The sequence below is a fragment of the Populus alba genome, chromosome 1, assembly GCF_005239225.2.
Source record: "Populus alba chromosome 1, ASM523922v2, whole genome shotgun sequence".
NCBI classification, from domain to species: domain Eukaryota; kingdom Viridiplantae; phylum Streptophyta; class Magnoliopsida; order Malpighiales; family Salicaceae; genus Populus; species Populus alba.
Window position 1 is genome coordinate 8084254 of NC_133284.1, and position 26326 is coordinate 8110579.

At 32.2% G+C, this 26326-nt stretch overlaps 2 protein-coding genes across 2 annotated transcripts; both read left to right on the plus strand.

Annotated features, from left to right (window-relative positions):
- Positions 1–13099: 13099 nt before the first annotated feature.
- LOC118033935 (BTB/POZ domain-containing protein At3g05675) lies at positions 13100–16050 on the plus strand. Its single transcript, XM_035039076.1, has 2 exons — positions 13100–13496; positions 14474–16050. Exon 2 carries the CDS (start codon positions 14631–14633, stop codon positions 15924–15926), a length of 1296 nt encoding a protein of 431 aa, XP_034894967.1. The 5' UTR covers positions 13100–13496; positions 14474–14630; the 3' UTR covers positions 15927–16050.
- Positions 16051–20598: 4548 nt separating this feature from the next.
- On the plus strand, positions 20599–24484 carry LOC118033934 (uncharacterized). The gene is made up of 3 exons (XM_035039074.2): positions 20599–21057; positions 22684–22832; positions 23997–24484. Exons 1-3 carry the CDS (start codon positions 20881–20883, stop codon positions 24133–24135), a joined length of 465 nt encoding a protein of 154 aa, XP_034894965.1. The 5' UTR covers positions 20599–20880; the 3' UTR covers positions 24136–24484.
- The last annotated feature ends 1842 nt before the right edge of the window (positions 24485–26326 follow it).

A 26326-nucleotide genomic window follows, 5' to 3' on the forward strand; every position in this document is an offset into this window, starting at 1 on the left:
CTCAATTATGGTAAAACCAACGTTTAAGGATTTATTAAACCAGCCAAAACCACTACTGATCAGAAAGATTTGCAATAATCACTAGTAATGGAAGACAATATTAGCACTCACTACAACTATATATATAGTCTCATGCATCATCCAATAAATGATAATCAAGGCAAGGAAATGGATACAAAATCAGGTAAAATTTGATCAACAAACTTATTTTTTCACGTGTTTTTTTTTTTCTTGGCTATATTCTTCACAAAATCAATCAATTGATGTTTTTTTAAGTATACGAACGATGCTAATACAATTAACATTTTAAATATAGTAACAAACTTTTGTTATTATATATATATATATATATAAAAAGTTCATGTCTTCTTCAATTTTTATTTTTATTTTTGTTATTATATTTATTTATGTTGAGAAATTATTTTGGTCTTGTTTCTTACTCTATAAAAAAATAACTTGATTTGGTCATAAAAAGCTAAAAAAAAAAAAAAACTCACTGAAAAAACCAACAAATTTTGTTGATTTTCTCTTTAAAAATTCAAACTGAACCAAAATTAATTTGGTTTAAACTAATTTTTAGTTAGGTCTGATCCGATATATAGTTGGTTTGAATTTTTAGTTACATCTAATTATATATAAAAGGTTTGGTTTAATTATATAGTTGCGTAATAATTAATATAGATGATACAATTAATTAATATTTGTACGTAGTAGCTGCCGGTCGACCGTGGGTGGAACAATACTGCATTAATGCTGCGCATAAGAAAAGGTTTGAACTAGTGAATCCACCACTCTTTTTGCATGCGCCACCATCATTTGAATGTGATCTCGAGTGTTCCATTTCTTGCTCCACACTACACAAATTGTCTTAAAATGAACTGCCAAAAGGCATATATATATATATCAGCAGTACTACTCTTCAAGTGTTGTCACATTAGAGAGCTGTGTAAAGGGTTTGCAAATTGACCTAAAAAAAAAAGAGAAACATAGTCATTGTGTGTACACGAGTAATTTGATTAAAAAAAAAAATTAAAAAAAAATCCTAAACTTGAGAGCTAAATATTAAAAGATAAAATTAAAAAAATAAAATTTAATATAAAAAAATAGCAATTATAAGCAAAAAAAAAAAAAAAAATCAAGTCGTTACGAAGACTAGTTCTCAACAAATCAAATATTAAATAATAAAATTAAAAAAATTAATAACACAAAAGGATTTCAAAGGAAAAAAAAAAGGGGGGGCAATTCTACTTGGATTAACCTAATAAATTAACAGGTCATGTTATGAAATCGGGATAGTTCTATGAAAAGATAAAAAAAAAACTAAAAAATCTATTTTTTTAAAAAAAATCAATATCTAGCTCATAAAATTTGTAATGTTCAGCCATTTAATTAGAAGTATCAAATTTGAAAAAAACCATAAATTTCAAACCTTAAAAAATCAAATGTAAGAAAATGAAATTGAAAAAAAACATTCAATCACAAAAAAATAAAAAATATAAGTATCAAATTTGAATAAATAAATAAATAAATAAGAATTTGAATAATTTTAAATTAAAAGATTAATTTGAAAAGAAAATTCAATTTTATAAAAGTCTTTTACACTTAGCCTTTGAATGGATTTAGTGAAAGAAAAACCCATCAAGTAAATATTTTAATCCACAGTATTTCATATTTATAGCTACATAATTTCTCCCGAGCCCTATATATGTTTTTTTGTTAAATTATGTATCATAGGCTTTCCATTTCTTATAAATTACTCCAAATATTGGTACCTCCCCAGCTAGCTATAGCATTTGTTTTACTCTTTCTGAATTGAACAGAATTCGGTCCCTTTAATTTGTAGTATCCTATCCTCCCTTTCTCTCTCTCTTACATGGTAGGGTATCCAAGGTCCTGACTCTAGAAAGCTCAGGAAACATGCATTATTTTTCATAATAGAAATGAAAGGAATGTTGGGATGGTACTGCATCAGACATGGCCCCCATTTCAGATCTAACATATTAAGTATTATTTTAAACTACGTAGGTATTTTACCATGCAAGGCTCTACTATTTAGATTTTTTATTATTGAAAATGAGTTATGTAAAATTTTATGTTTTTTTTTTTAATTTTATTTTTTAATTTTTTTTCAGCGAATTTAGTTCTAATTAAAAACCAATTAATTTTAATTTTTTATAAAAAAATATGGGTTTGAAAGAAGAGGGACTGAAATGAAAGATATACTTTGGATCCTTGAATTTTAAAAATCATGTAAATTATATAATTTTAGTAACTCAATATTTTATCAATTCAATTTTAATACAAAAATTTATTTTTATTATTATTATTAGTCCATGGTTAAAATGAGAGAGAGAGAGAGAGGTTATCAAATTTTAATGGTAGAGAAGAGAAAAGATTTTTATCCCATGTTAGAAAGAAACACTTTCTTTTAAGTGTTTATACGTGAGTTTCTATTGTGTAGTAAATGAAATAAAAGTTATGATAGATAGACTTTTCTGTTGGGCTTTCAAATGTTTTTTATATATAAAAGATGGCATTTAATATGTCAATGAGGTTAATTTTTTTTTAGTTTATTTCTTTTAATTTTAGTAATTAATTTTTGATGATTTTAACTGTCGGGATAAAATTGAACAATATTTATTCATTCTAATTCAAAATATAATTATTTTATTAATAATCATAATATTTCATCATGATGTTTCGAGTTTATATAAACCTGTTACCACATAAAGAAAAAAAGGATATACAAAATGAGTATTCTTTCCTTTGACTTTTCATCTTATTCTTTCAAAAATTTTGAAAAGTTTAGTTATATTTTTAGAAATATTATTTCTATATGAAATAAATAAACACTTTAAAAATAATATGTTCATACTCTTAAGCTAAATTTTTTTATTTATTTTAATGCCCAAACAATTTTACCAATATTTTACATCTTGGTTGTGAGTCCAGATATGGCATGTTTCCACTATCTTATCACCTAATCACAACCCTCCATCGAATTGGATCACCCAGTTATGGACCGCTTCCAATTAATTAATTGCTAAAAAACAAGCCATACTTATTTCAAAACATGATTGGTAATAATCCAAAACAAGGTTTTTATAAACATGATCATTTTGTTGTTCATTAGTTAGTTAACATCACAATCATAAGGTCTGGTTTTAAAAGCTACCTTCCGCTAGTGGGCAGCTGTGTCACACATACTAGCCAGAGCGTTTTTTCTTTTTAATAATTAGGGTAAGCCCAGATAGGTTTTCATGTAGTCATTTTACTGTCGAACAGTGAGCAAATCATTTAAATTTAGATCGGTGCATCCACGTTTTTTATTTTATTTTTTTTCCACATTCTCACCTAATTTATTAGATTCAATTTCTAGATAATAATACGGAGATTCTTAACTCCCGAGCTAAGTCTCCAAAAACTTGGCACCAACTACCAAGAATGGAGAGAGAGAGAGAGAGAGCTCACAGCTGATTGCAGACGCAAAGTTGCACCCATTTTCTCATGATGACAAACCCTTCAAATTTAGCAAACAAAGCTTATGATTCTGTCTCCTGAAGAGAACACACGCTTAATCATGGCCGTAGAGAATTAAGTCAACTGCATTAAAAAGCAGGGGGCTTATGCATTTTTCGGTTCCTTTTTAAAATTAAAAGAGGAGGATTAATTAAATCCAAGAGCAAGATTGAGTTTGTTCATTGTCTTCATCTTTTTGGTTTATAAAAGAAGCAGCCTGCCTCAAATATTAATTAATAATTAACTGTTGGATTGTGAAGATATGAATCAATTAACCGGTCCTACATATGATGATTGAGTAACCAATTAATTGCGCTTAAGCATTTTGTTTTGGTGTTATTGAATGTGTCCAAGTTTTATTCTACGAAGAAAAACATCCTGTGCCCTAGTAGAAACATGCCACGTTCTCTTTATTCTAACGGTGTGCATGCAGGGAGCACATGTAATTGCATCTCCCCAATTTGTAAACTTTGTCTTGCAACGGTAACGAAGGCGATTGATCAATTTAACTTTTCAACCCTAATTAAGGAATAATAATGTTAATAATCCTCGGTGAACAAGGGTCGATCGGTTCAGCTTCATTGCTTAAATATGCTCGTTCAAGTTTAAATCATAATACATGTGTGTTGGGATCTCTCTACAAATATAAATTATTTCTAATTAAGGAGAAATCTGTAATTAGTAAACACGTCAATCTTCTTTTCTTTTCTTTTTTGCAAGGAAAAAAAATAAAGATCTTGCTTACGAACTAATAACTGTGTGTGATGCTTTGAAATTTCATTTTAGGTTTGAGCAAGAAATTTATAAATTACTCAGCTAGCTAGCTAGGTAGCTTTTTTGCTTGCATGCTTGTCCTCCCACTTATATATATATATATATATATATATATATATATCAGCCCGATTTTCTTCACAAGTTTTCGGGTGGTGCATGAGGGCCCATGTATAGGCTTTACACTAATTCTTGAACTCTTACATAAACTTACAAGTTTGAAACGAATATTCTACTATGCAATAAATTCTCAATTATACAACAAAAGTGATCATGCAAGCAGTCGCAGCAGGTCTACATAGCAATATATACCTCTAATGCCATGAAAAGGTAAGTGTAATCAAGATGAAATGCCAGAGAAAGCACAGTATATATACAAATGGCATTGACTTTGTAAGAAAACTCGTGGAGTGTTGAGTCAAAGGGCCTTTGTTAGATGCCCTTCTACGATCGAGAACGCTTAAACTTTACTAGAAGATTTATGGGATACTCATGACCTCGCCATTAATCTTTATTGATAGCTTCCATTGACTTCTGCAAGCACACATGAGTACATAGTAGCTATATGCTGATCTTCAACGGCTCCTCGATAATAATTGCATAGTTTGTCTACCAAAAGTGGCATCCAACATTGATGATAACAAAGTACTATTTTGATACATGTTATTACACAAATAACACTACTTTATTATGCAATGTTAGATGAATTTAAACAAGATTACTGTATCAAAATTGAATTGTAAAATATCAAATACTCTATTTAAATGAAAAGGAGGGGAGGAGGAGCAAATTCAAAATGAATGCAAACTTAAATGGCATTCTATGAAGCATTTGTCCGAAAGAAAAAGAGTTCAAGTCTTGGATTTCTCTTGAAAGAAGCTTGCAGGGAATATATATCACTCCTTCATTAAATGCGAAAGCTGACAATATTTGCTATCGGTCACTTGCTGCCGTGTGAGTGTCCAGCAAAAGGGTAACACACTAACACAGATGCTAATCTCGTGGACTCCTCCTTCCTTATCGCCATCACACGCTGTTAATTAGTTATAGATTTCAGACACATTTGCATTATTGCATAAATAGCAATCTCTTGCAGTAATTTTAGGACAACAAAGAAACAACCCTAAATCTCCATTGTTTCTGCACTTGTTAGATTGGTGTAGTGTGTACTATTATTGTATTTTCCCTAACATCATCGAACCCTGGCAGTTATGCGACCAGAGAGATGCCCCGTGTCTTTTTCCCTATTCAGAAGACTACCTACTGGAAAATTAATGGAGATATAATAGAGGCGAATAATATGAATGTATTTTTTTATATATTATATATATATAAAAGAATAGTTTGAATTGAGACTTTTTAATCCCATGGTTGAACTACGATTCATTAACTGTCATTCAACCTTGTCTCATACAAATTATTTCGTGGCACTAAAACAAAGACAACCTAATCATAATCATAATGCCGGTCAAACATAATAATAAGCTCCACCTCGTAAATCATGGGTTAGATATTGACCAGGATTTCATGAGATAAGAGTGGATCTATATTGGTGTTGTGAAGATGAGCACTATAGGGTTTTTTGCATTTGTTTAAATGGGCTGAGGTTTTATTTTATTATTATTATTATATATTATTGAGGATGGATTAATTAATAAGTACATAAATTGAATTTCAGACCATGTTTTTATTTTTAATAAAATTACTATTGAATTACAATTTCATTGATTTATTACAAGTTCACAAGTTTAAATCTTTTCATCCTCATTATTTTTTTAATTAAAATTTAATTAATAGCACAAGATAGTTTTAAATTTAAATCATCTTTACTTGATGAAATATGTTAAAAAAATAATATAAATAATATATTAAAATTTCGTTTAAAAATTTAAATTTTTTGGTTATAATGATTATTTCACATTGTTTATCTAGAAAAAACGATCCATCCACTATTTAAATACATCAAAATTTGAGTCTAATTATAGCATTGCTCATGGACTATTTATAATTTGATATGAGATTATGATAATAGTAAATGGCATTAATTGATGAGATTCACGATAAATTCTATAGATATTAAATCAATAAATTGGGTGGAACCACCAGTAATTATAGTATTTATTATTATTCAGAAATGAAAATGGCGTGAAGCTGTCATAAAAGCCAAAAAGGAATAAAAAGAAAAATAATGAGAAGTTGACAATTTGAAGCTGTAAAAGAACCCCACTAGCCCCAGAAGCATATATTAGTAAAAGTAAAGTAGTTTACAAAGAGCTATGCTGCAGAACCAAACATGAATTTATTCTACAGAAGGTGGGTGGTCTCCTCTGCAGACAGGTCTACTCTACTTCCCAGAAGCTAATATGGACCCACCAAACAAGCAAGCAAGCAAACAAAAGCATCCCTCCCTCTGCACTAAAAGTAAAAACTGTGAGCAGAGAATGTCTACTCACTGTTGGGTTCCAATGTCCCGACTGACTCCTCAGCAGTGCTCTTCCCTACTCAGCAACCTAAGTTCCTAGCCAACTTTTGAGGGTAATAAACCCATTTTGTTGTCTCAAAAATATTTATTACCGTGGGTTGCTCCTTGCAATTGTTGCGACACTGATGGTGTATTGGGAAATGTAGTGTTACCTGTGTTTTTTAAATTTAAAAAAATTATTTAAAATTATATATATAATTTAAATATACTAATATTAAAAATAATTTTTTAAAAATAAAAAAATTAATATATTTTTAAATAAAAAACAGCTTAAACTATTACTATTACTATAGTTTCTAACACACCCTAGTAAATTTCATGTTAATGTATTTCATCTTCGTACAAGTGTGTGAAAGTCTAATCATATAGACTCGGGTACTGCATGCTACTGGCTACACTAAAAAAAATTAAGTGTTCATATCGGGTTTTTACTAATAATAAAAAATAATTTTAAAAAATTAAAAAAATTTATTTTAATATATTTTAAAATAAAAAATATTTTAAAAAATAACCATCAAATCTCCAAACTCAAATTCAAATTTCCATGGAGCTGCGGGAACACCCAGTCATCGTCCTCAGTCACTTGGGTGAACACAAATATACGACATTCAAGAAAATGATCTTACCTTAAAAGAACAGACACGTGGCTAGTCAGATTGACATTAATTGACGCGTCAAGAATGAGGAATCGAGCGGCGGTCATTTTGAGGGCTAAGCTATGTGCCGGTGACCAAGGGGACAAGTAGCCGGAGAGTTCAGAATGCTTTTTGAAGGGCTCTTTATTGTAGGGGCCCACTTTAGATGATGCTGTAGTCCCCCCATTGGTTTGTCTTCTGTCACGTCACCAATCATGTTGAGGTGGAATGATGCGGTGTCCAGATTGATGATGGATGTGACGTAAGCAGCGATCCTTTTTGGTTTTGGGGCTGTTCTTCTCGATTTTTTATTTTTGACTTCTTGCAGAGATCCTGTTGTCCATATTGGCTCCATACAAGGCAGACATGTGCGCCACCGAACCTCTAGGTCTGTTGATCGGAGGATGGCAGCAATGGGGGCATCTTGATGGTCTCCGTCGCAAGATTTGAAAGCCCAAATGCCCCAATTCGAACCTCGTGGTCTATGGATCGGAGGATGGCAGCAATAGGGGCATCTTGATGCTCTCCGTCGCAAGATTTGAAAGCCCAAATGCCCCAATTCGAACCTCTTGGTCTTTGTCCAAACCTTCCACTTTAACAAGACTTAGGCTACATAGATTTGGATAATGTTGGAAGCCTTCCATTGGCATACGCATGGAGCACTCTTTCCCTTTCCCCCCTTTTTCTTTTAGGCCTTTAATGTTGGCAGCAGACCATATCTCTTTTGATTCGGGACTTAAACAAGTTATTCATATATATTTGTTTGATGTATTCATACAAAATTACCTTTTGTAATCTCTTGTAATAATGTGAGGAAACTTGTCAATGAGACCAAGCTTGCTTACAAAAGATTTACTATAAAATGTAAACCTAATATATGCATCAATCAATTATTTCTGGAAAGTAGTTTTCAAGCTTTCCAGTATTTGATGAACTCTAAAAAACTAATGTTCAGAAAAGTAGTTTCCAACAAAGAAAAAAAAACACCTTTCCCTCATGAAAGTGTTTCTTTTCTCAATTCTTGAAACACTTTTCTCTTCTTTAACACATAAAATAAACCTCATATAAATATACATTCCACAAATCTATTTGTTTCCACATCCTCATACAAAATAAACTCTTAATTAATACCATTAACTAATTTAGCTTTTCTATTAATTTAAAAAAATATATTTAGAGGTTTTAAAAATGAAATTTACTTAAAGAAATATTTAACAAGGTTATATGTCTATAATGTTATATATATATATATTTTATCAAATAACCTATTTATAAATATATGATATGATAAATTCTTTTTTTCCCCTACAATTACACTTTTTATATATCTCTTTTATATATATATATATATATATATATATATATATATATATATATATATATATATTGTAAGTGGTTAAATAGTTACATTCAATGTTATATATATATTAAATAAAATTGAAAAAAAATAATATCTATAAGTTATTTTTCAGCTTATTTCTATGACATATAACCATACATTGAAAACTCTTTTTCGTCTAATTTTCCACGACATTGTTAAATATCAAAAAATAATCAACTTTTTAGAAATTTTCTTTTAAAAAAACTACTTTTCTGCGAACAAACAAGGCTTTATATACATAAGGTTTTCATGACAAAAAAACCTTCACATTTGATAATGCATGTTCAAAGTGTCTTGTATACTCGATCATCCTCGCTTATTAGATTTTTTGTTTATGCAATAGAATGGAACTATATTATTTGTCCCTCTATACGATAAGCCGATCAATTTTTTTAATGAAAAAAATATCAAGCATTGCTAACATGTTTTTTAATAAGAAAAAAATAAATCGTGTGAAAGTTGATTTAATGTAACTTGGTAAGCTAAAAAACAACTTGGATAACCGATAAAAACATAGTTTGACTAAAAAAAATCAAAATGTTATATTTAAAAAAAATCTCGAGACAATAACATATTAAATTAACTTAGATCATCTCAAGTTAACCTACCAAATTCACGACCCAAGTCATGAGACTATAACAACTGTATAAAAAAACAAATCGAAATAAATTATGAAACTTGATTCCCATCCATGCTAGTGTTGAATGATGAATTTGAAAAAAAAAAATTAATGTCAAAACGACAAAAGCATTCACCTTATTCAACCTGCCAAACTCGTGACTTGGGTTATGAAAATGAGATTGCATTATAAAAAATAAAATGAATCAAACTAAAACAAACTAAGTTGTGTGGTGATTTTACTATTAAAATGTATTGTTCACTCTCTCACAAATCACAATGGATTGGAATAGTTAATTTTTTTTATAAATTTTTAAGATCTCAATCTTTTGTTTTGCACAATTAAACCTTTTTTAGCCTAAATTAGCACTCAATTGCTTATCTTTTGAAAGAAAGTGTTATATTGAAAAACAAAGGGCCAAATTGAAAAGGAAGGTGCAAATAAGAGGTGGCTTTGAGTTTCATTTGAAAAGTTCATTTTACCCCCCCATCTTTTTTAGTTAACAAGTGATTGATTCTTTTAGTTGTTATAAATTTAATTTTGATACCAAACTTTATTTTTTTTATTTTTCAGTTCCTTTTTCGTGAGATGAAAGAGGGGGGGCTCGCTGAATTTTGATGTAAAAAGAAAAAGTTGTCATTGATGACGATTACTACACCACTAAAATGGTTGATATTGGTGTCAATGAGTTTTTTTTTGTAAGGGAAGTTTTACCTAAGGATTTTTTCTTCTTGTTGTTGCTCGAGGAGGCATATTTGACCATGAGAATATTTTTAGGTTCAGGTTGGTTTTGGTTTTTTGATGTCATTAATAGGTTTATTAAAATGTTTAAGTTGTTTTGAAACCAAAAAACGTTTTTTAGGGGAAAAAAAAACATAAAGCCCTAGTTTCCAGCGATCCCTAGTTGTCAGATATTGCATAAAGTAAACAACACGTTATCTTAAGACATACACTCCCTAAAAGATATCTGGCTTGTTTGTTACCAGAATGTTTAAGGGGCCTAAGTGTAGCTAGAGGAAAATCAACCCGGCCTGCTTCAAAAAACAAATTGTTAAAAAATGAAATTAAAAAAAAAAAGATCGAAGTTAAATTGTGCTAATCTTCAAAAGTAATAACTTTGGTTATGAGACTAAGATGATCATACAGAAGACCAAAAAAAATCTTAAACAAAATTCCTAACCATCAAAAAACTAAAAAGAAAACAAATAATAATCAAAACAATGAAAACTAAATCTGGTATAAAAACTAACGAAAGAAAATAATGAGGGACTTAATAAAAAATAGAATAAAAAAAGAAAAATGATTTAAAAAAAGCAATTAAAAGAATAAGAACCAAAATTGAATAAAAAAACAAATAAAATAAAATATTAAGGGACAAAATTGAAAGATAAAATAAATTAATAAAAGGATAAAAAAGATCAATTAAAAAAAATAAGAACTAAATCTGAAAAAAAAAAAAGAAATTAAATAAAATATTGAGGGGTAAAATTGAAAGAAAAAAAACCAATAAAATGATAAAACAAAAGCTACAATCAAGAGAATGAGTGCTATATTTAATATAAAAACAAAAAAAAAATCTAATGAAAAAGGATGAAATTGAAAAAAAAAAACAATCCAATAAAAAAACCAATTAAAAAAGGATCATAATTGAATTTTTTTCTCCATTATTTTTTTAATCAAAAGAATATCATTAGTTTTTAGCTGGATAAAAAATCAAACAATTTGCTAGGGAAAATCATGTCAACACTTGTTGATTTTTTTTTTGCCATTATTTTTTTTTCAAAATAATGCCTTTTCTATTTCCTGCATAATAAAAAATCCGATTGATCTCAATAACCCGGTTATTCGACCTAACCCGTGATCCAGGACATGATGAGGATCACCAGCAAAACTTTTGAGGTAAAGTAGAGAGAAAAGAGAAGGGAGAAGAAAAATTATCGTCAGAGCTTCTTCGTGCTATGAAAGCCGATAAACACTAGCCCACTATGTAGAGGGTAGCATAATGCTTTGACAACCAACATGTAAGACTACCAACAATTAACGGGAGCCACCGTATGCATCGCCCACAATGCTTCTGCACATGCCAACCATTTTTTGTTGAATTATAGAAAAACTAGAACAACTTTAACCCTACGAGATAATCCCAAGAAAACCGAGGTTGAAAAAACCTAAAATGCCCCTTAACCTTAGAGAAAAAAAATGACCCAAGGAGTTATGCAGTAATTATATTGTGTAAAAAATGTGAAAATCCAAAAACTCCCCCTCAGACATTAGAAGTTTTTTTTTTCAAGGGCATGAGAGTAATTATACTAAGCAATAAATATGTAAAAAATACAATTATAACCCTAAGTGTGTGTTCATTTTTTCGGTCATTGAATGGTTCATCAATCATTTTAATGTGGATTCTGCCATATACAACCCATAATAAAACACCGATGAGCTTTAGTTTTACTTGTAGTAGTAATAATAAAATGATATAATTATAATATAAGGGATGAAGGGAGAGTCAGGATTCATTTCCGTCCTAAATGGAAAATGAAAGCCGCCTCCTAAAGAAGAGAGGAGGAGCCCATTAAAAGAGGGCTGCCGAGGTTCTTTTATGTGCCAAACTTAAACATTAGCATTTGGGCTCTGAGCCTTGAGATATCGGCCCATTTAGAAACTTAATAGATCCCTTGGATGCTCTTCTTATCTTAAAGAGCTTCAGAAACAGTAGAACAACAACTTTTTGTTGAAGTTAAGGAATATATTTCTTTGGGAGTTTGTGGCAACATGTTCATTACCAGTTGCGCTCCAATATCTCTATATCTGGTCTGTGATGGGGTACTAAAGAAATTGGACAAAGCTTGTACAACTTGGACAATAACCTTAAGAATTGACAAGCCAATCACGATCAAAGTCTATTATTTTCTTAAGAAAAAGATAAAAAAACTAAGAATAATCTCAATTTATCCTTGTATTTTTATTTTTTTATATATCTCTTATATTGGATCGACCGGATGAAAAGGTTATAAATTATTTAAAGGGTGTTTGAGAATATGATAATAATAATTTTTTAAATTATTTTTTCTCATAAATACATCAAAATAATCTATTTTTTTATTTTTAAAAAAATATTTTTAATATTAGCATACCAAAACAATCTTAAAACATTAAAAAGATCTAATTTAAAAAAAATTAATTTTTTTAAAAATTATTATTTCGATTATATTTTCAAACACGGGCTTAGTTTGGATCCTGTTTAAAACTAGTTATTTACAGTAATTATTTTAACAATACATTCTCTTTTTAAGAAAAAAAGAGAATGAGAGAGAAAAGAGATGTAATGCATAAAAAAAAATACCTTTTTAATAAACCAGACCAGACAATAAGAGTGGTGGGATTATAATAAAAATCGCCCGATCATGTTTGATTCTTGATCAAGAAACTATTTAGAAACTAGGTTATATTGATATTTTTTTAAAAAATTATTTTTTTGTTAAATTATTTTTTTTAATGTTTTGATGTGTTGATTATAAAAATAATTTTTTAAAAATAAAAAAAATATATTATTTTAATATATTTCAATATAAAAAATACTTTAAAAAATAATTACATAAACCAGTTAAAAACTCTTAATAAAAAAGATAAAAAGAAAGGCAAGAAAAAGAAATAAAGTGGGCTTGCTCATGCCTAATGGTGTCATTTGGGCATGCTTATAGGACAACACAAACTCACTTTGCCTCTACCTATCATTTGCCAGCCACCCTTCACATTTACAGGTTAATGCCACTGTCCCTGGTTCTATTCTGTCATAAAACTTCTGCCCTTGAGAAACATAAAGATTTACACTACCCTTGGCAATAAAACTCGCCAATTCGATAGCCAGAGCAAGGTCAAAAGAGTCATTTCATGGTCAGGCCTTGGAGTTCTCATCTCCCACGACTGGAAGCTTGAACTCAAGAATCGCCAAAACCTAAAAAAAACATTTAATAAATATTCTCTGCTGTTCAAACTCCCCCAACATACCAGCCATAAATAGTGAATTTTATTCTCTACAGTTACAGCTCAATCTATCAATACAGTTTGCGCAATCAGGATCTTCTCAAGGTAATTCTTCTTCTTTTCGAGAAAAAAGCTTTTCTTCTTATTCACACCGTTTTGTTTTTTGTTTTTTTTTTCCCTTTATTGATTGGTTTCCTTATTTAATTTTGATTATACATATATTAAATGATGACTGTTATAGTTTATTGATAGGAGATATCATTTTGTTAGACATTCTGGGAAATATTCTTGCTTTGAATATGATTATTGTATAATTTACAGAATTGCCCTTTTAGTCTCTGTATGGTTGCCAGGATACGTGGAAGAAGGGAAAGGAAAGTGGATTTAGCATTAAGATGTATTGTATGTTCTTGGGATTTTCGAAAGAATTGAGAATAAGATATGATTGAGCTGAGTGTTTATTTCAAGTTCTGTTCCTTTTGTATTGCCAAATGAAGAAAAAGTTTCACGAGATTTGATAAACTGCTAAAGAGAATCGATTCTTTAAGCATGGCGGAGCAATCCACCAATTCAATCAATTTAGAAAAACTTAACGGACTTTGATTCCACTCTTAGTGCTTTGAAACAGTATAGAATTCCATCTGTTTTGAGCAACGGGGCAGAAGGTGTCCACTTTATTTTGGCCAAATGACTTGTATAAATGAATTTGGTGATAGGTGGAAGCAATCCTGGAATTAGACCCGATACGGTTTAGCTGCAACAATCTTCTTTATTTCTATAGTTGTTTACTTTTTTGGATGTACAATGGTATCACAAGTAGAGGACATTTACGAGTCAAAATTTGTTCTTTAGTACGAGTAGGAAAATATGAACTTTGCTTTAGTATTAATTTAAGGACGTGTTGGTGCTTTGACATCTTACTTTTTCTTTGTATTTTCTTTCTCTATCAAGCATACACATACATGTGCACCCTCAATTGTGGACATTAGCATGGTATATTATGGTGGTATTGACTTTGTGGTATTTATTTGCATACATCATCTTTCACTAGTGATCTTTTCAATATTTCTTACTCATTTCAGATCAAGTGCTTGCTTGAAAGATTCAAACTCGGCCTGTTTTTCTGGAATGTATGCATTATATCTCACACCCCGAATCTGTTCGCATCAGTCCCCTCGATTTGGGTGTTTATTCTTTCAATTGCACAAAGTATGAATTTCTTATTCCTTCCCTTCATACATGGACAAAACGGGAAAAGGCAAGCCTTGCGGATTTGGAGATGAGAACACAAGTGATGTTGTTCTACACTTGAGAAATTGTGAAGGAAGACCTGAAGTTTTTTACTCCCATTCCCTTACCTTAGTAAGCAAGAGCAAGTTCTTTGCAGATTGGTTCTCCAGTCCGGACTCTGGTAAATGTGTTGAGATTCACTGCACAGAGCTTAACTACGATCATCATGTTAACTTCTTGAGATTGCTGTACCTCCCTGTGGACTTGCAATTGGACTCCTTGGACTCTGTTAAATCTGCTATCGGGATTCTCGAGGTATCTGTTGCTTTCAGTTGTGAAGAGGTCACAAAGAACTGCATCCATTACTTAGAGGCTGTTCCTTGGGAGGACAAGGAAGAGGAACAAATAATAAAAGCAGTCACCAATCTAGGTCCGATTGCCATGCCCATAATTGCCAGGATCAAACCAGTAGATTTTACTGCTACCAAAAATGTTTTTGTTTCAGCAGTTCGTTTTGCGACATCTACTGGCAGGTCATGCCCTCCATTTGGTGATGAACTTAAAATCTCTGCTCAAGAACAAGTAGAATACATGTTAGGGGAAGATGAGGACATGCCATTGGTTATGGCTGATGATGAAGTAAAATCAGTTGTGAGAGTAGGTCTTTCCAGAATCTTTTCTACATTTGAAAAGCAATTATCATCCCTACTTGTGGAGTCTGACCTCACATCTGAGACAGCTGAGGACAATATATTGCAGTGTGTATCTGATCTGGAGTGGATGGGCAATTTACTTCCCAAGATGGAATTAATGAAGGACTTTGTATCAAACTGGGCTGAGATCTCTGGCAACGTTTTGGGGATACTTGAAGACAAGAAACTTGAATCTCTCATGTGGGGTTTGAAAGTGAAATTGATTGAAGTGAGCGGAAAGGCATTAGAAGCAGTTGGTTATGGCAGTGTGATTCTTCCAGCTCCAGTTCGGGTGCAGCTGCTAAAGACATGGCTTCCTTATATAAGGAAAATAAAGCCTCTTTTAGATTCTAAAGGTGCTGAAGACACGAGTTTTCCTCACAAGATGGATGAAGATCTGTGCCAGAGTATCGAAGGGGCAATTGTCTCATTGGTACTGGCATTGCCATCAAATGACCAAGCTGATATCCTGGCGGATTGGATGAAAGCAGATCAGGTTAGGTATCCAGACTTGAGTGAAGCTTTTGAGGTTTGGTGTTACAGAACCAAGTCGGCAAAGAGAAGATTGGTTGAGGGCTTAGACAGGGTTGGCAACACAACTGTCAGCCTTTAACAATCTAATGCTGTTGTTACGTTATTGTTTTTTTTCCTTTCCTCTTGAATAGATGGTAATGATTCTATTTATGTATTCCTGACATAATCAAGTTCTATCTGATATCTTGATTTATTTTCATGCATCTTCCAGGCACCTCCTCCAGTAATGCTTCCAAAATACATTATTTGACTCTTGGATTGATTATTCACCACCATTATGTCTACAATTTATAGTTTTTGGATATTTTAGAATGTGATAGTGATTATTTTTAAAAATATTTTTTATTCCTACCAAATCGATGAGAAAAATCCATCTCAGCTTCCAAGTCGAACCTGTTGGGTACAGGCACTTCTTAAACATGATCTTTGAAATTGAATGTTCGAAATAGCAGATGTCAACATCATGATCATCACCAGCCCACAGACCATTTGGTGTCTCTGATAGCACCTGCGCACTACTTGTCTCTACATGTTTAAAATCATATAGTATTAATCGGAGGTTATCAGCCTGGCCCGGTGATTCACCTGATTTATGATCATGTCATGCATTTTAACTGGGTGATTGAGTTTATTCTAATCTTTTTTAATATAACAATATAGTTTTGAAAATAAATAAATAATTAATAGGCTAGAACCAGGTTTTTGATTGGTTTTGTTATATCACTTGTGTTTTTGTTTTTTATTTTTATTTTTATTTTTTAAAATTTAACTTGATTCCACTCCTGGTTTAGCTGGATTTTAGATCAACTTATCGGATAAGTTTTAAAATTATAGTAGTAATAAACTACATTGGAGTTAACGAGAGATTATTACATTTTGCTGGACGTATCATTTTAACAGGTTCAATTCCATTATACATTAAGAAAACACGCCTTTAAAAGGAGGGAACTTGAAAAAACAAATCTGGCAAATGTAAAACACCAATCTCAAATTACTAGCCGTGGCCCTCAAGTTGCGTTTGCTTTTATATAATAGTATTAGAAACAATTTTTTTTTTTTTTTGAAAATTTCTACGTTTAAATGGATTATATTTATTTGCACAATTCCTCCACGATTCCCGCTTATGAATACAAAGCTCCATATGCAAATCTTGAGTTAGAACACAAATAGAATCTTAAATATCGGGAGACAAGAGATTCATATGAGAAAATTCAAGTAAACGAGCTTTCATTTGAGCTTCCAACGATAAAGGTACATGAATAATCATTTGATCCCCATTAAAATCGACATCGAATCCCTTATAGACTATTGAATGTAAACAAATAGTACGTCCTTCCACTGAAATAGGTTGGAATGCCTGTATGCCTAATCTATACAGAATAAGCATTTTATTCAGCATAATGTCCCCGCATAACCTCTTAAAGAATTCCCTATACAATCCCACGAAGCCTTTAGACAGTGTTTGGAAATAGTCTTGTAACAAAAAAATAGGTGACAATGAAGATAAAAATATGTTTAATTGAAGAGATAGAGATAAAAGAAAAAAACATAAAAATAAATTTGTTTTTGAGATAATTTTGAAGTTAATTTTTGTATTTTCAAAACATGAGGTGCAAATGGGACATGTTTTCAGAGATAATATTTATTATTTTATATTTCTAAAATATAATCGTAAAAACTCTCAATTCTAAAATTATCAAATTAAAACATGTGAGGATAAAAATAGTTATTATCATAGTTTTAAAACCCTACTCGAGTGTTGAGTTGGGGCACAACTCGAGTCATTGATTGAGGACCAAGTCACGAGTTGGGTTGACCCGAGTTAGCGTAAGAATAAAAATGATTGTTATCATAGTTTTAAAATCTGATTTAGAGGTCGAGCCGAGGCAAAGCCCGAGTCACAAGTGGGATTGACCATTGACTTGGGTAAACGTAAGAACAAAAGGGATTATTATCATAATTTTAAAACCTGACTTGAAAATCGACCTGAGATAAGCCTCAGATCATGTGTCAGGACTCAGGAGAGTCAACGTAAAATAAAAGTGGTTATTATCATAGTTTTAAAACTTGATTCAAAGATCAACCTAGAGCAAGACTAATATTTTAAAACTCGATTTAGGGGTCGATCGGAGCAAAGCCCATGTCAGGGGTCGGGAGGATAAACCCGAGTCAATATAAGGATAAAAGTTGTTATTATCATAATTTTAAAACTCGACTTGGAAGTTAACCAGAGCAAGGCCTATGTCATGAGTTGGGAGGGTTAACACGGGTTGCCCCTAGTTAACATATGGATAAAAATTATTATTATTATAGTTTTGAAACTTAACCCGAGAGTCAACTCGAAGCAAGGTTCAAGTCATGGGTCTAAAGAGTCAACTCAGCTGGCCCAGGAAAAATTTAAAAATAATTAAAACAACCTTATTTGGACCAGTTTGTCTTTAAAAAAGTCAACATATTTTTTACTCGTGTGTTATCCCAAGTTGACCTGAGTTTTTGATCAAGTTAGGTTGAGTAAATCTTTCTTCTATTTTTTCTTAAACTTGGAGTAGTCCAGGCCTCGGGTCAACCCGTCAAGTCATTCTTACTTTTATGACTAGAGTTATTATAATATTATTAATTTCAACACTCAATATAAACTAAAGTAACAAGATAATATTTAATTATTTTTTAAATATTTAAGTTTGAATATACACACATACACACACACACATTATAGTTGCTTTAAATATTTAAACACATAACAATTAACTATTTATCAAATATTATTTTTATCTAACAACATAATAACAAACTTACCATGTGGAAGCTAAGTTGATCATACATTAACTATTTAAATATTGAAATTATAAAAAATAATTTGAATGATAATAGAGTGAATCCAACACCTACTCTAACATGGTAGCAAAGTATGACATTTATTTGTCATACTAGTTGATTGTCTTGAAATTTTGATTGAGTTTGAATTGAGATGTGTTATTGAATAAGGTTACAAAAGTTTTAAGAATTTTAGTTTAGATTTTAAAATAAAATTTAATAAAGTACATTATAAAAATGAAAATAACTTAATTCATTATTAATTTATTTCTTTCACCTCATTTGGATAATTGAATTCAAAATCAATGATGAAATGTAAAACATAACTAATTAAGCTTGAAAGTATCCAAATCTCACAAAAAAACCTAATTTTATCCTTGATAAAAAGTTTTAAATTAAAATAATTATACATCTGACATATATTTTCTATGTACATATCTTTAGAAGGGGTTTCTAGACTCTTGCGTAATTTTTTTGGAAAAGGGTTCTTCCTAGTGCGATTGAATAATTTTCTTGGAAAAGGATTCTCTTTAATGCAATAGCTCCACTATCCATGAGAGCTTGAGATGACCAACTTAAACAAAGCAACATGAACCCTTTTCTATGACTAAGTCTATACCATCAAGGCTAACTGGAACTCGAAAAATTAACATTACTTTTTAGATAGGCTCTCGGACCTTATGCTATCACTAGAGGTGATCTTGAATATCTGAATCTTAGGTTTAATCTCTCTCCAGTAGAGGGCTCTCATGTCCCATATCTTTGTCAAGGATGCCACAAACCTCTTACTCTTAAAAAATACAATAATTCTCTAAGGAAGGAATTGACTTGGTCTTTCTGATGCAATAAAATCACCTTCCTTGGGTTCCCCTACCCACTTAGAAATTATCTAAGTACAAGCTCCACCTTTATGGGTTTCTCAACTTATTAGAAATATTTTTCTAAGTATGAATTTCCTCGTGCTCCACCTCTATATACTTAGAATTTTTTTTTCAAACATAGCGCACACCCCTGCATACAAACTCTCTGGTATATTAATCAGAGTTTTCACCACCCTTTTCATACAAAAAAAAAATCGACAAACTCATTGTACAGGGTACCTTACAAGTCTTTGCATATAAATATTATAAAGACTTGGGGGCTACTAATAAACTCAGATTTAATGGGCCTAAAAAACCCTAAAAAACCACCTTCCCTAGGCCCAATCAAGGAAGGACCCACCCTCCTTTGGGCTTAGCTAAATGAATGATCCACATCCTTTAAACTCAGCTACATTTTAGATCCCCACACTCTTAGATGTATAAAAGTTCTCTAATAATCTATCATATTTCCATCAATACTAATATCTTGTAAAAGATAGTGTGTAAAAGTCTTCCAAGGATTAACTATATTTCCATCAACATTAATACATATATCAGAAATATTTTTTTCTCATTAAACTTTCAAGGCAATATTACGTTTTAGCTTCTCATCTCTATAAAAAGACTCGTGACCTATAAATAAACCATAAATACTTTAATCAAAAGAGGTTTAAAATCTTCATTATATATTGCATATTTATTTTCAATATATCTCTATTTAATATTATTGTATTTTCTCTAAAAAAGTTACAAAATTAATCATTAGAGAGTCTTCAAATTCACTAAAAAATACCTTTTATAAGTATCAAATACACATCTCTAACCATATTTGCTAAAAATATAAATTAAATTATCAGAATAAAAATATTAACTAATTATTCAAGATATAAATCTTATCCTTGAACGACTTAGATTTTCTATTACATGTCACTACTATGATATGCAAGGATTTAGATTCCACTTTTCATGTGAAAAATTATAGGAGAATATCATTGGCTTGATTGTCAGCTTAATCAAAAGCTTAATCCAAATTCCAAAGGGGCCAAATCTTAACAACCAATTATGTTTCCTTAATCATCCCTGTCTCCTCCCCATATATACCACCCTCAAGTAACCCCTGTTTTGATGACTCCGTGGGACTCGAACCCTGCCCATTCCCACCCGCACTAACCTTCTCTCTCCCCCCTACAATTCTTCGAAGTCACAATCTTGAAACCAAGAGGAAAATCCCATCTGCAAAATCTGATATTTTTTTTTTGACTCGTCACCAATTCTTGATCTTTTCTTCTCTGGGTTTCCTTAATTCTCTTTATTAACCTCATTCTCTATCGATTTCCAACAACAAAGAAGACCAAAGAAATGTACGTGAAGGCTGAGCCAGCGACAGATGTGAATAGGAACACGGAGTGGTTCACATATCCAGGAGTTTGGACCACTTATATGCTCATTGTTTTCATGTCTTTGCTTCTTGTTCTTTCCATCTTTGGTTGTTCTGCTGGGATGGCCTGGACTATTGTCCATCTTTGTCATTTTGCTGTAAGTTCTCTCTCTTATTCGTTCTCTTACATAGACAATGCCTTTCCTCAATTGGGTTTCATTTGTTTGATGGAAATATTTATTCTTTATTGACTTGAAAGAGTTCTGTTGCTGTGTTCTTTTTGGGTTTGATCGGTTTTATGTTGGACTCGGATGGTTTTGGATTTGAACTTTTCTTTTTTGGTTTTTTTTCCCTATAAGATTTGAATGCGCATTTATGGTGCTGGGACTATGAGAATTTATTTGGTTAAAGGGCTAGGTGAAGCTGATCATGGAGTTTGGGATAAAGGACAATTTATATCTTGCTAGGGTTTGCTGTGGAATAGTTTAATCATGACTTGTAGAAGAGCCTCAAAACTATTGAATTAAAGTTTGATTTTCTATTTGCTTTAAGTTTAATAGACTAAACCTGAATGCAAACATAAAGGAAATAAATTATGACTTTGTAAACTTGGTGGAGGTTGTGAATGGATGAATTATACTATAGCTAAGCCAGATGCTCATGATGCAAACACTATCTTTAGCTACTTGGTTAAAGATGTTTCTGACAATTATAGTGCAAAAGGATAGATTCAAAATTTGTATGTTTTTTACTGACAAAGCTGGTTGTAGCACCAAGGCACTCTTTGTGCCATATTATCAAGTATCAGCACAAATTTCTTTTTCCAAAGGTTGGAATTTTTAGAGAATCAAATAGGCTCCTTTAATTTAGAGGTCGTGAACTATATATCTTATGCTCTTATCTTTGCACCTGCTTCTGATTTAACTTTCAAAAATCGTTCTGAAAGAGATCCATTTTCTCACACCTTAGTAGTTGAGGCCAAGCAATGAAATATATTTCCCTGCACTTGCACGTGCATACATGTGTGTTCTGTTCGGTGTGTGTGTGTGTGTTTGTGTTGGGGTTGGGGGAGGAGGGGGTGAATTTTGTGTTTGTATCTCTTTTGTTCAATTGTAATAAAAAAAAAAAGGCTTAGAAAGATGTTATGTTCTTGTTATAGCATTGGTGGTATGCATGGATCACTGGCCTCACTTGTGTCCTATTGGTATGTGCTCTACCACAACCAACCAGGTCATGAGTTCGAAGGTTGGTAGAGAGAGAAGAAGAGAAGAAAGATTGATATTCAAAAAAAAAAAAAAAAAGAGTATGCATGGATCACTTGACCTGGTCATTCTGTGGGAGGATTTGTGTGTGCTTCTTGTAGCTGATGAATGCTAATCAGCTGGGGATCTAAATAACCAACCTAGTGATTAGCAGTTGTCTACCATTGCTTTGTCCCTCTCCTAATGGATCTCTTTTTTGTTCTTTTCTGCCCAAATCAAAAGATGCAGAGAGGTAAAATACTATGTTTCTACAGTCTTTTACACAAATGCCTTTCTGTGCATTTTACACTGTTCTTTCAACACTGTTATCAGCCAAGACTTAGCTATGGTGTAAAATTTGCTTTTGTTTCATGCAACTTCAGATATTTGGCTTTGCCTTTTAAATAGTTTGTGCTGCTGAAACCAGTTAGATGGAGAAAAATAGATTTTCCACTATCTTCCCTTTTCATTCTTTAGTCTCCTTGAGTTTAATTTTTTCATGTATTTATGTATCTTGCTATATAACTTCTCTTCCAACTTCAGGTTACATATCACTTTTTTCACTGGAAGAAGGGAACACCTTTTGCTGATGACCAGGGTATCTACAATGGATTGACTTGGTGGGAGCAAATAGAAAATGGCAAGCAACTCACACGCAACAGGAAGTTTCTGACAGTTGTACCTGTAGTGCTGTAAGTACTTTGTTCTTCAACATATAAGCATTCTGGTTGGACATATAACTGAAAAACATGGAATATTCTTGTTTTCTCTTAACATCTCTGTTCAGACGTCTCATGAATGGTGAGTTATGGTAAGGGATTTGTTTATTATCCTGTTGAGTAGTTGAAATTATTGGGCAGTCAGTTTGTAATTGTTTTGTAGTTTATATTTATGTTAAGTTAATGTGTATTAGATTATGGATATTGGGATCTGTTTTTCATGTCTCCATTCATTGATTTTTGGAAATTTTGTCCCGGTAGCTTTAGTACATAAGGAGACTCTCTTTTCTTGGGTAATAACACCCAGGCATGCGAGCCAGAGGTTGGTATTTCCATTTTGTTTATTCTATTCCTCCTGCTTTGGGTAGTTTGGACTAGACTACGATCTAGATTTGATCAAGCAATGCAACGAATGCAAACACTTACAAAATGAAGATGTGTGCCCTTACAAAAGCCTTGTCTTTGCAACCAAGCCTGTAATTCTTTTCTTACTTCCTCCCTCTTCTGGTGTATCTTTTTGGGGAGGGGGAGAATGAGGTTTCTTCCAGAACCACAGTTTTGTTTTGTGTTATGCATGTAGGTGGTATATAAGCAGGAGGGCAATTCATATTGTTGGAAAAACAGTGTTGTTCTTTTACTTGATAAGTACAGGACAGCTTCGACCGCAGAAGCCTCTACTCAAGTTGAACTGAAATCTTTTTAAATTGAGTTGATTCTTGCCTTCTGAATCACTGGTCTTTCTTTGGCAATTTGACTTGATTTACTTGGAAACGTCTCCTAAGGCATGATATGCCATGATTTGCTACAAAAGATGGTGTATCCTTGTCACTAGACAGTTCTTTGCTTTCTCATGATTAGCTGGTCCCTTTTTAGGCTTTTGAAAAAGGATCACTTCTTCTAAGAAAAGTCTAATTCATATGAATTTTTGTCTGTTTCCCTAGTTCCAAAGATGGAATTGTGAATATTGTTAAGATTTTGTTTCTTTGTTTAATATCATGATGTATGGTAGCACACATGCAATTAACATGGTGAACATAAACTGACTGCAGGTGAAAATTAACCATTGCCAACTCGAACATTCAAGGTTTCTCTTTCCCGGATAATTGTCTTTTGCTTAACCTATATTTCTTTTGGCAGGTATTTGATGGCCTCGCATACAACAGACTATCAAAACCCAATGCTCTTCTTCAACACATTGGCTGTATTTGTGCTGGTTGTTGCTAAGTTCCCACACATGCACAAGGTTCGCATATTTGGAATCAATGCTGATCATTGAACTTGCGAAGAATTCATGCTTGGTTCGCTCTAGCCATTAGGATTGACCTTTTTGCATTCCAATGTAACGGTAATATCCCTGTACAGATACTGAAACTGGAAGGGTTATTATTTCTTTTTCTATTTTAATGGAGTGAATATGTATACATCACTAGGTCACATGCTGGAAGCATAGTGTCCTCATGTGCCAGCTTATCTTGGTGGAGTTTTTCTTCTTCTCTTTGATGCGTTTTATGTATGCTTGATAGAAGATAGAAAATCTTCGTGATACTGTTTCCGTTCCCCCCTGTATGGTTGCTCACTCAAGCCATTTAATAAATACCGCCCAAGAGGGGTGAAAGTGAAGCTGAGCTCTGATCTTGGATCTGTGTCTGTTTGCAAGCTTAACTGGTCACTTTTTTTCTTTTTCTTTGAACATTTTTAACTGGTCACAGACTCGCAGCCAATCAACTCTTGATCCTGGCCAGAATATTTCCATCTCATTGTAAGAGAAGAAGGTAATAATTACATTCCATGCAGATCTAGGGAGATTGATGAGCACAGCTGCCCATTTTCAGAGTGAATCCCCGAAAATTAATGGTTTAAATTGAACAAGTCTGAGCATCAAGCTGCAAAATCTTTGCCACTGATTGAAGAGGCAAAGACTTGGCAGCCATATCCCGTGCCCTGGTAAAGATGTGCAAGTCGCTGATAATTCATCATTAGGGAAGACTCAAGGGGCCCGAGCAGGTATTGGAGTACTGTTGATGGCGGTGCCCAAATGCCCTGCTCGTTTGAGTCATAAATCTGGCACTAACAACGCAGACCCGCTCTCATGACAACCCACATGCCAACTCCTGATAAAATTGGTGAGATGAAGTAATGTGGTCTTGAGGACATGAGGTTAGCTAAACTGCCACTGCCAAAAGAAGAATGCCATGATTGGCAATGACTATCTAATATAGCTTGGAAATTAGAGCCACCTTGCACTTGAAAACCTCGTTTATTAGTGGTGTTCTTGGCACTCAAGACATGGTACAGAGTAGTTGGTGCATTTATATCGAGCAACGTTCATGACTTCCCTCTCCCTTTCTTTTTTTTGCAGAAATTGTGCGTTAATATCTGCAACATTCACACTTTAAATATGAAGTGCATGGAAAAGACAAGGAAAGTTTCAAACAAGTGGGTACAAGGGTCGAATTCCTTGAAATTTGATATTGACTTGATCCGCCTCGTAGCTTTACAACTAATGCCTTGAAGAGAAAGCAATCTATTCATTATGGGTAGAAATCAAAATGTCCATGAAATGTTTTAGCTATATATACATGTCTGGGTGATTGATTTTATGAGATAAATTCTTATGCTCCTTGCTGCCTTCTTCCATGAAAACAACTGATGTTAGAAAAGACCTCTTCAAAAACATTTCACCAGAAAGATTTATGGGCTCATCAACATATACACGACGTCCCAAGATAATCGTGTATGAATAATATATCACTTATTGCTTGGAATAAGGAAAAATAGAAAGGGCAAATCCGAGTACTTCAAAATCTTGCCAGGTGATTCAAAATTTAGCTTTGCCTTCATTTTCCCATTCCCATCTAACCATATTTAAAAAAAAAAAAAAAAAAAAAACCAGCTGCCTTTCTAAGGAAACATCTCAACATTTTGTGTATTTGAAACTGTCATGAAAGATTTTCTTAAAATTATTTTTTATTTTGAAAATATATTAAAATAAATCTAAAAACAAAAGTCACCGAACTAACCTTACCGATTCCTGGTATTAAAGAAAAATGGTTTTCTCAGGTTGAACCAAATAGCTGCCGGAGTTGACGTCAAATAACCCATAGAAAAAAAAAATCGCGCAAAGATAGGGTTCAAAGGTCATGTTGCAGTAAACTACACCTCTAAAATATTATAATAACATTTATTTTTTAAAATATATTTTTAAAATTAATATATCAAAATAATTTCAAAACATATAAAAATTAAAAATGTCGCTCAACAGTTGAGCCACGTTACAGAGCACTACCTAAATTTAGCTGGAAAAACATCCCCCGTACTAGAGGGTGGTGCATCTACCATTTTGCCAAGTTATTATGCACACTAAGTGCCTTACAGCAAAGAAACAAAAATAAACTAATTTATAAATAAAAGGGACTAGATCTGGATGGATCATCACACTTTTTTTTAGTGGGATGTATTATTCTCTT

Bases quoted from the DNA above. Each gene is read 5' to 3' on its own strand.
- LOC118033935 (XM_035039076.1), top strand. From the start codon at position 14,631: ATGGACAAAACGGGAAAAGGCAAGCCTTGCGGATTTGGAGATGAGAAC.
- LOC118033934 (XM_035039074.2), top strand. From the start codon at position 20,881: ATGTACGTGAAGGCTGAGCCAGCGACAGATGTGAATAGGAACACGGAG. The intron at 21,058-22,683 runs GTAAGTTCTCTC...TTCCAACTTCAG, and splicing joins TCCATCTTTGTCATTTTGCT to GTTACATATCACTTTTTTCA. The intron at 22,833-23,996 runs GTAAGTACTTTG...TTCTTTTGGCAG, and splicing joins ACAGTTGTACCTGTAGTGCT to GTATTTGATGGCCTCGCATA.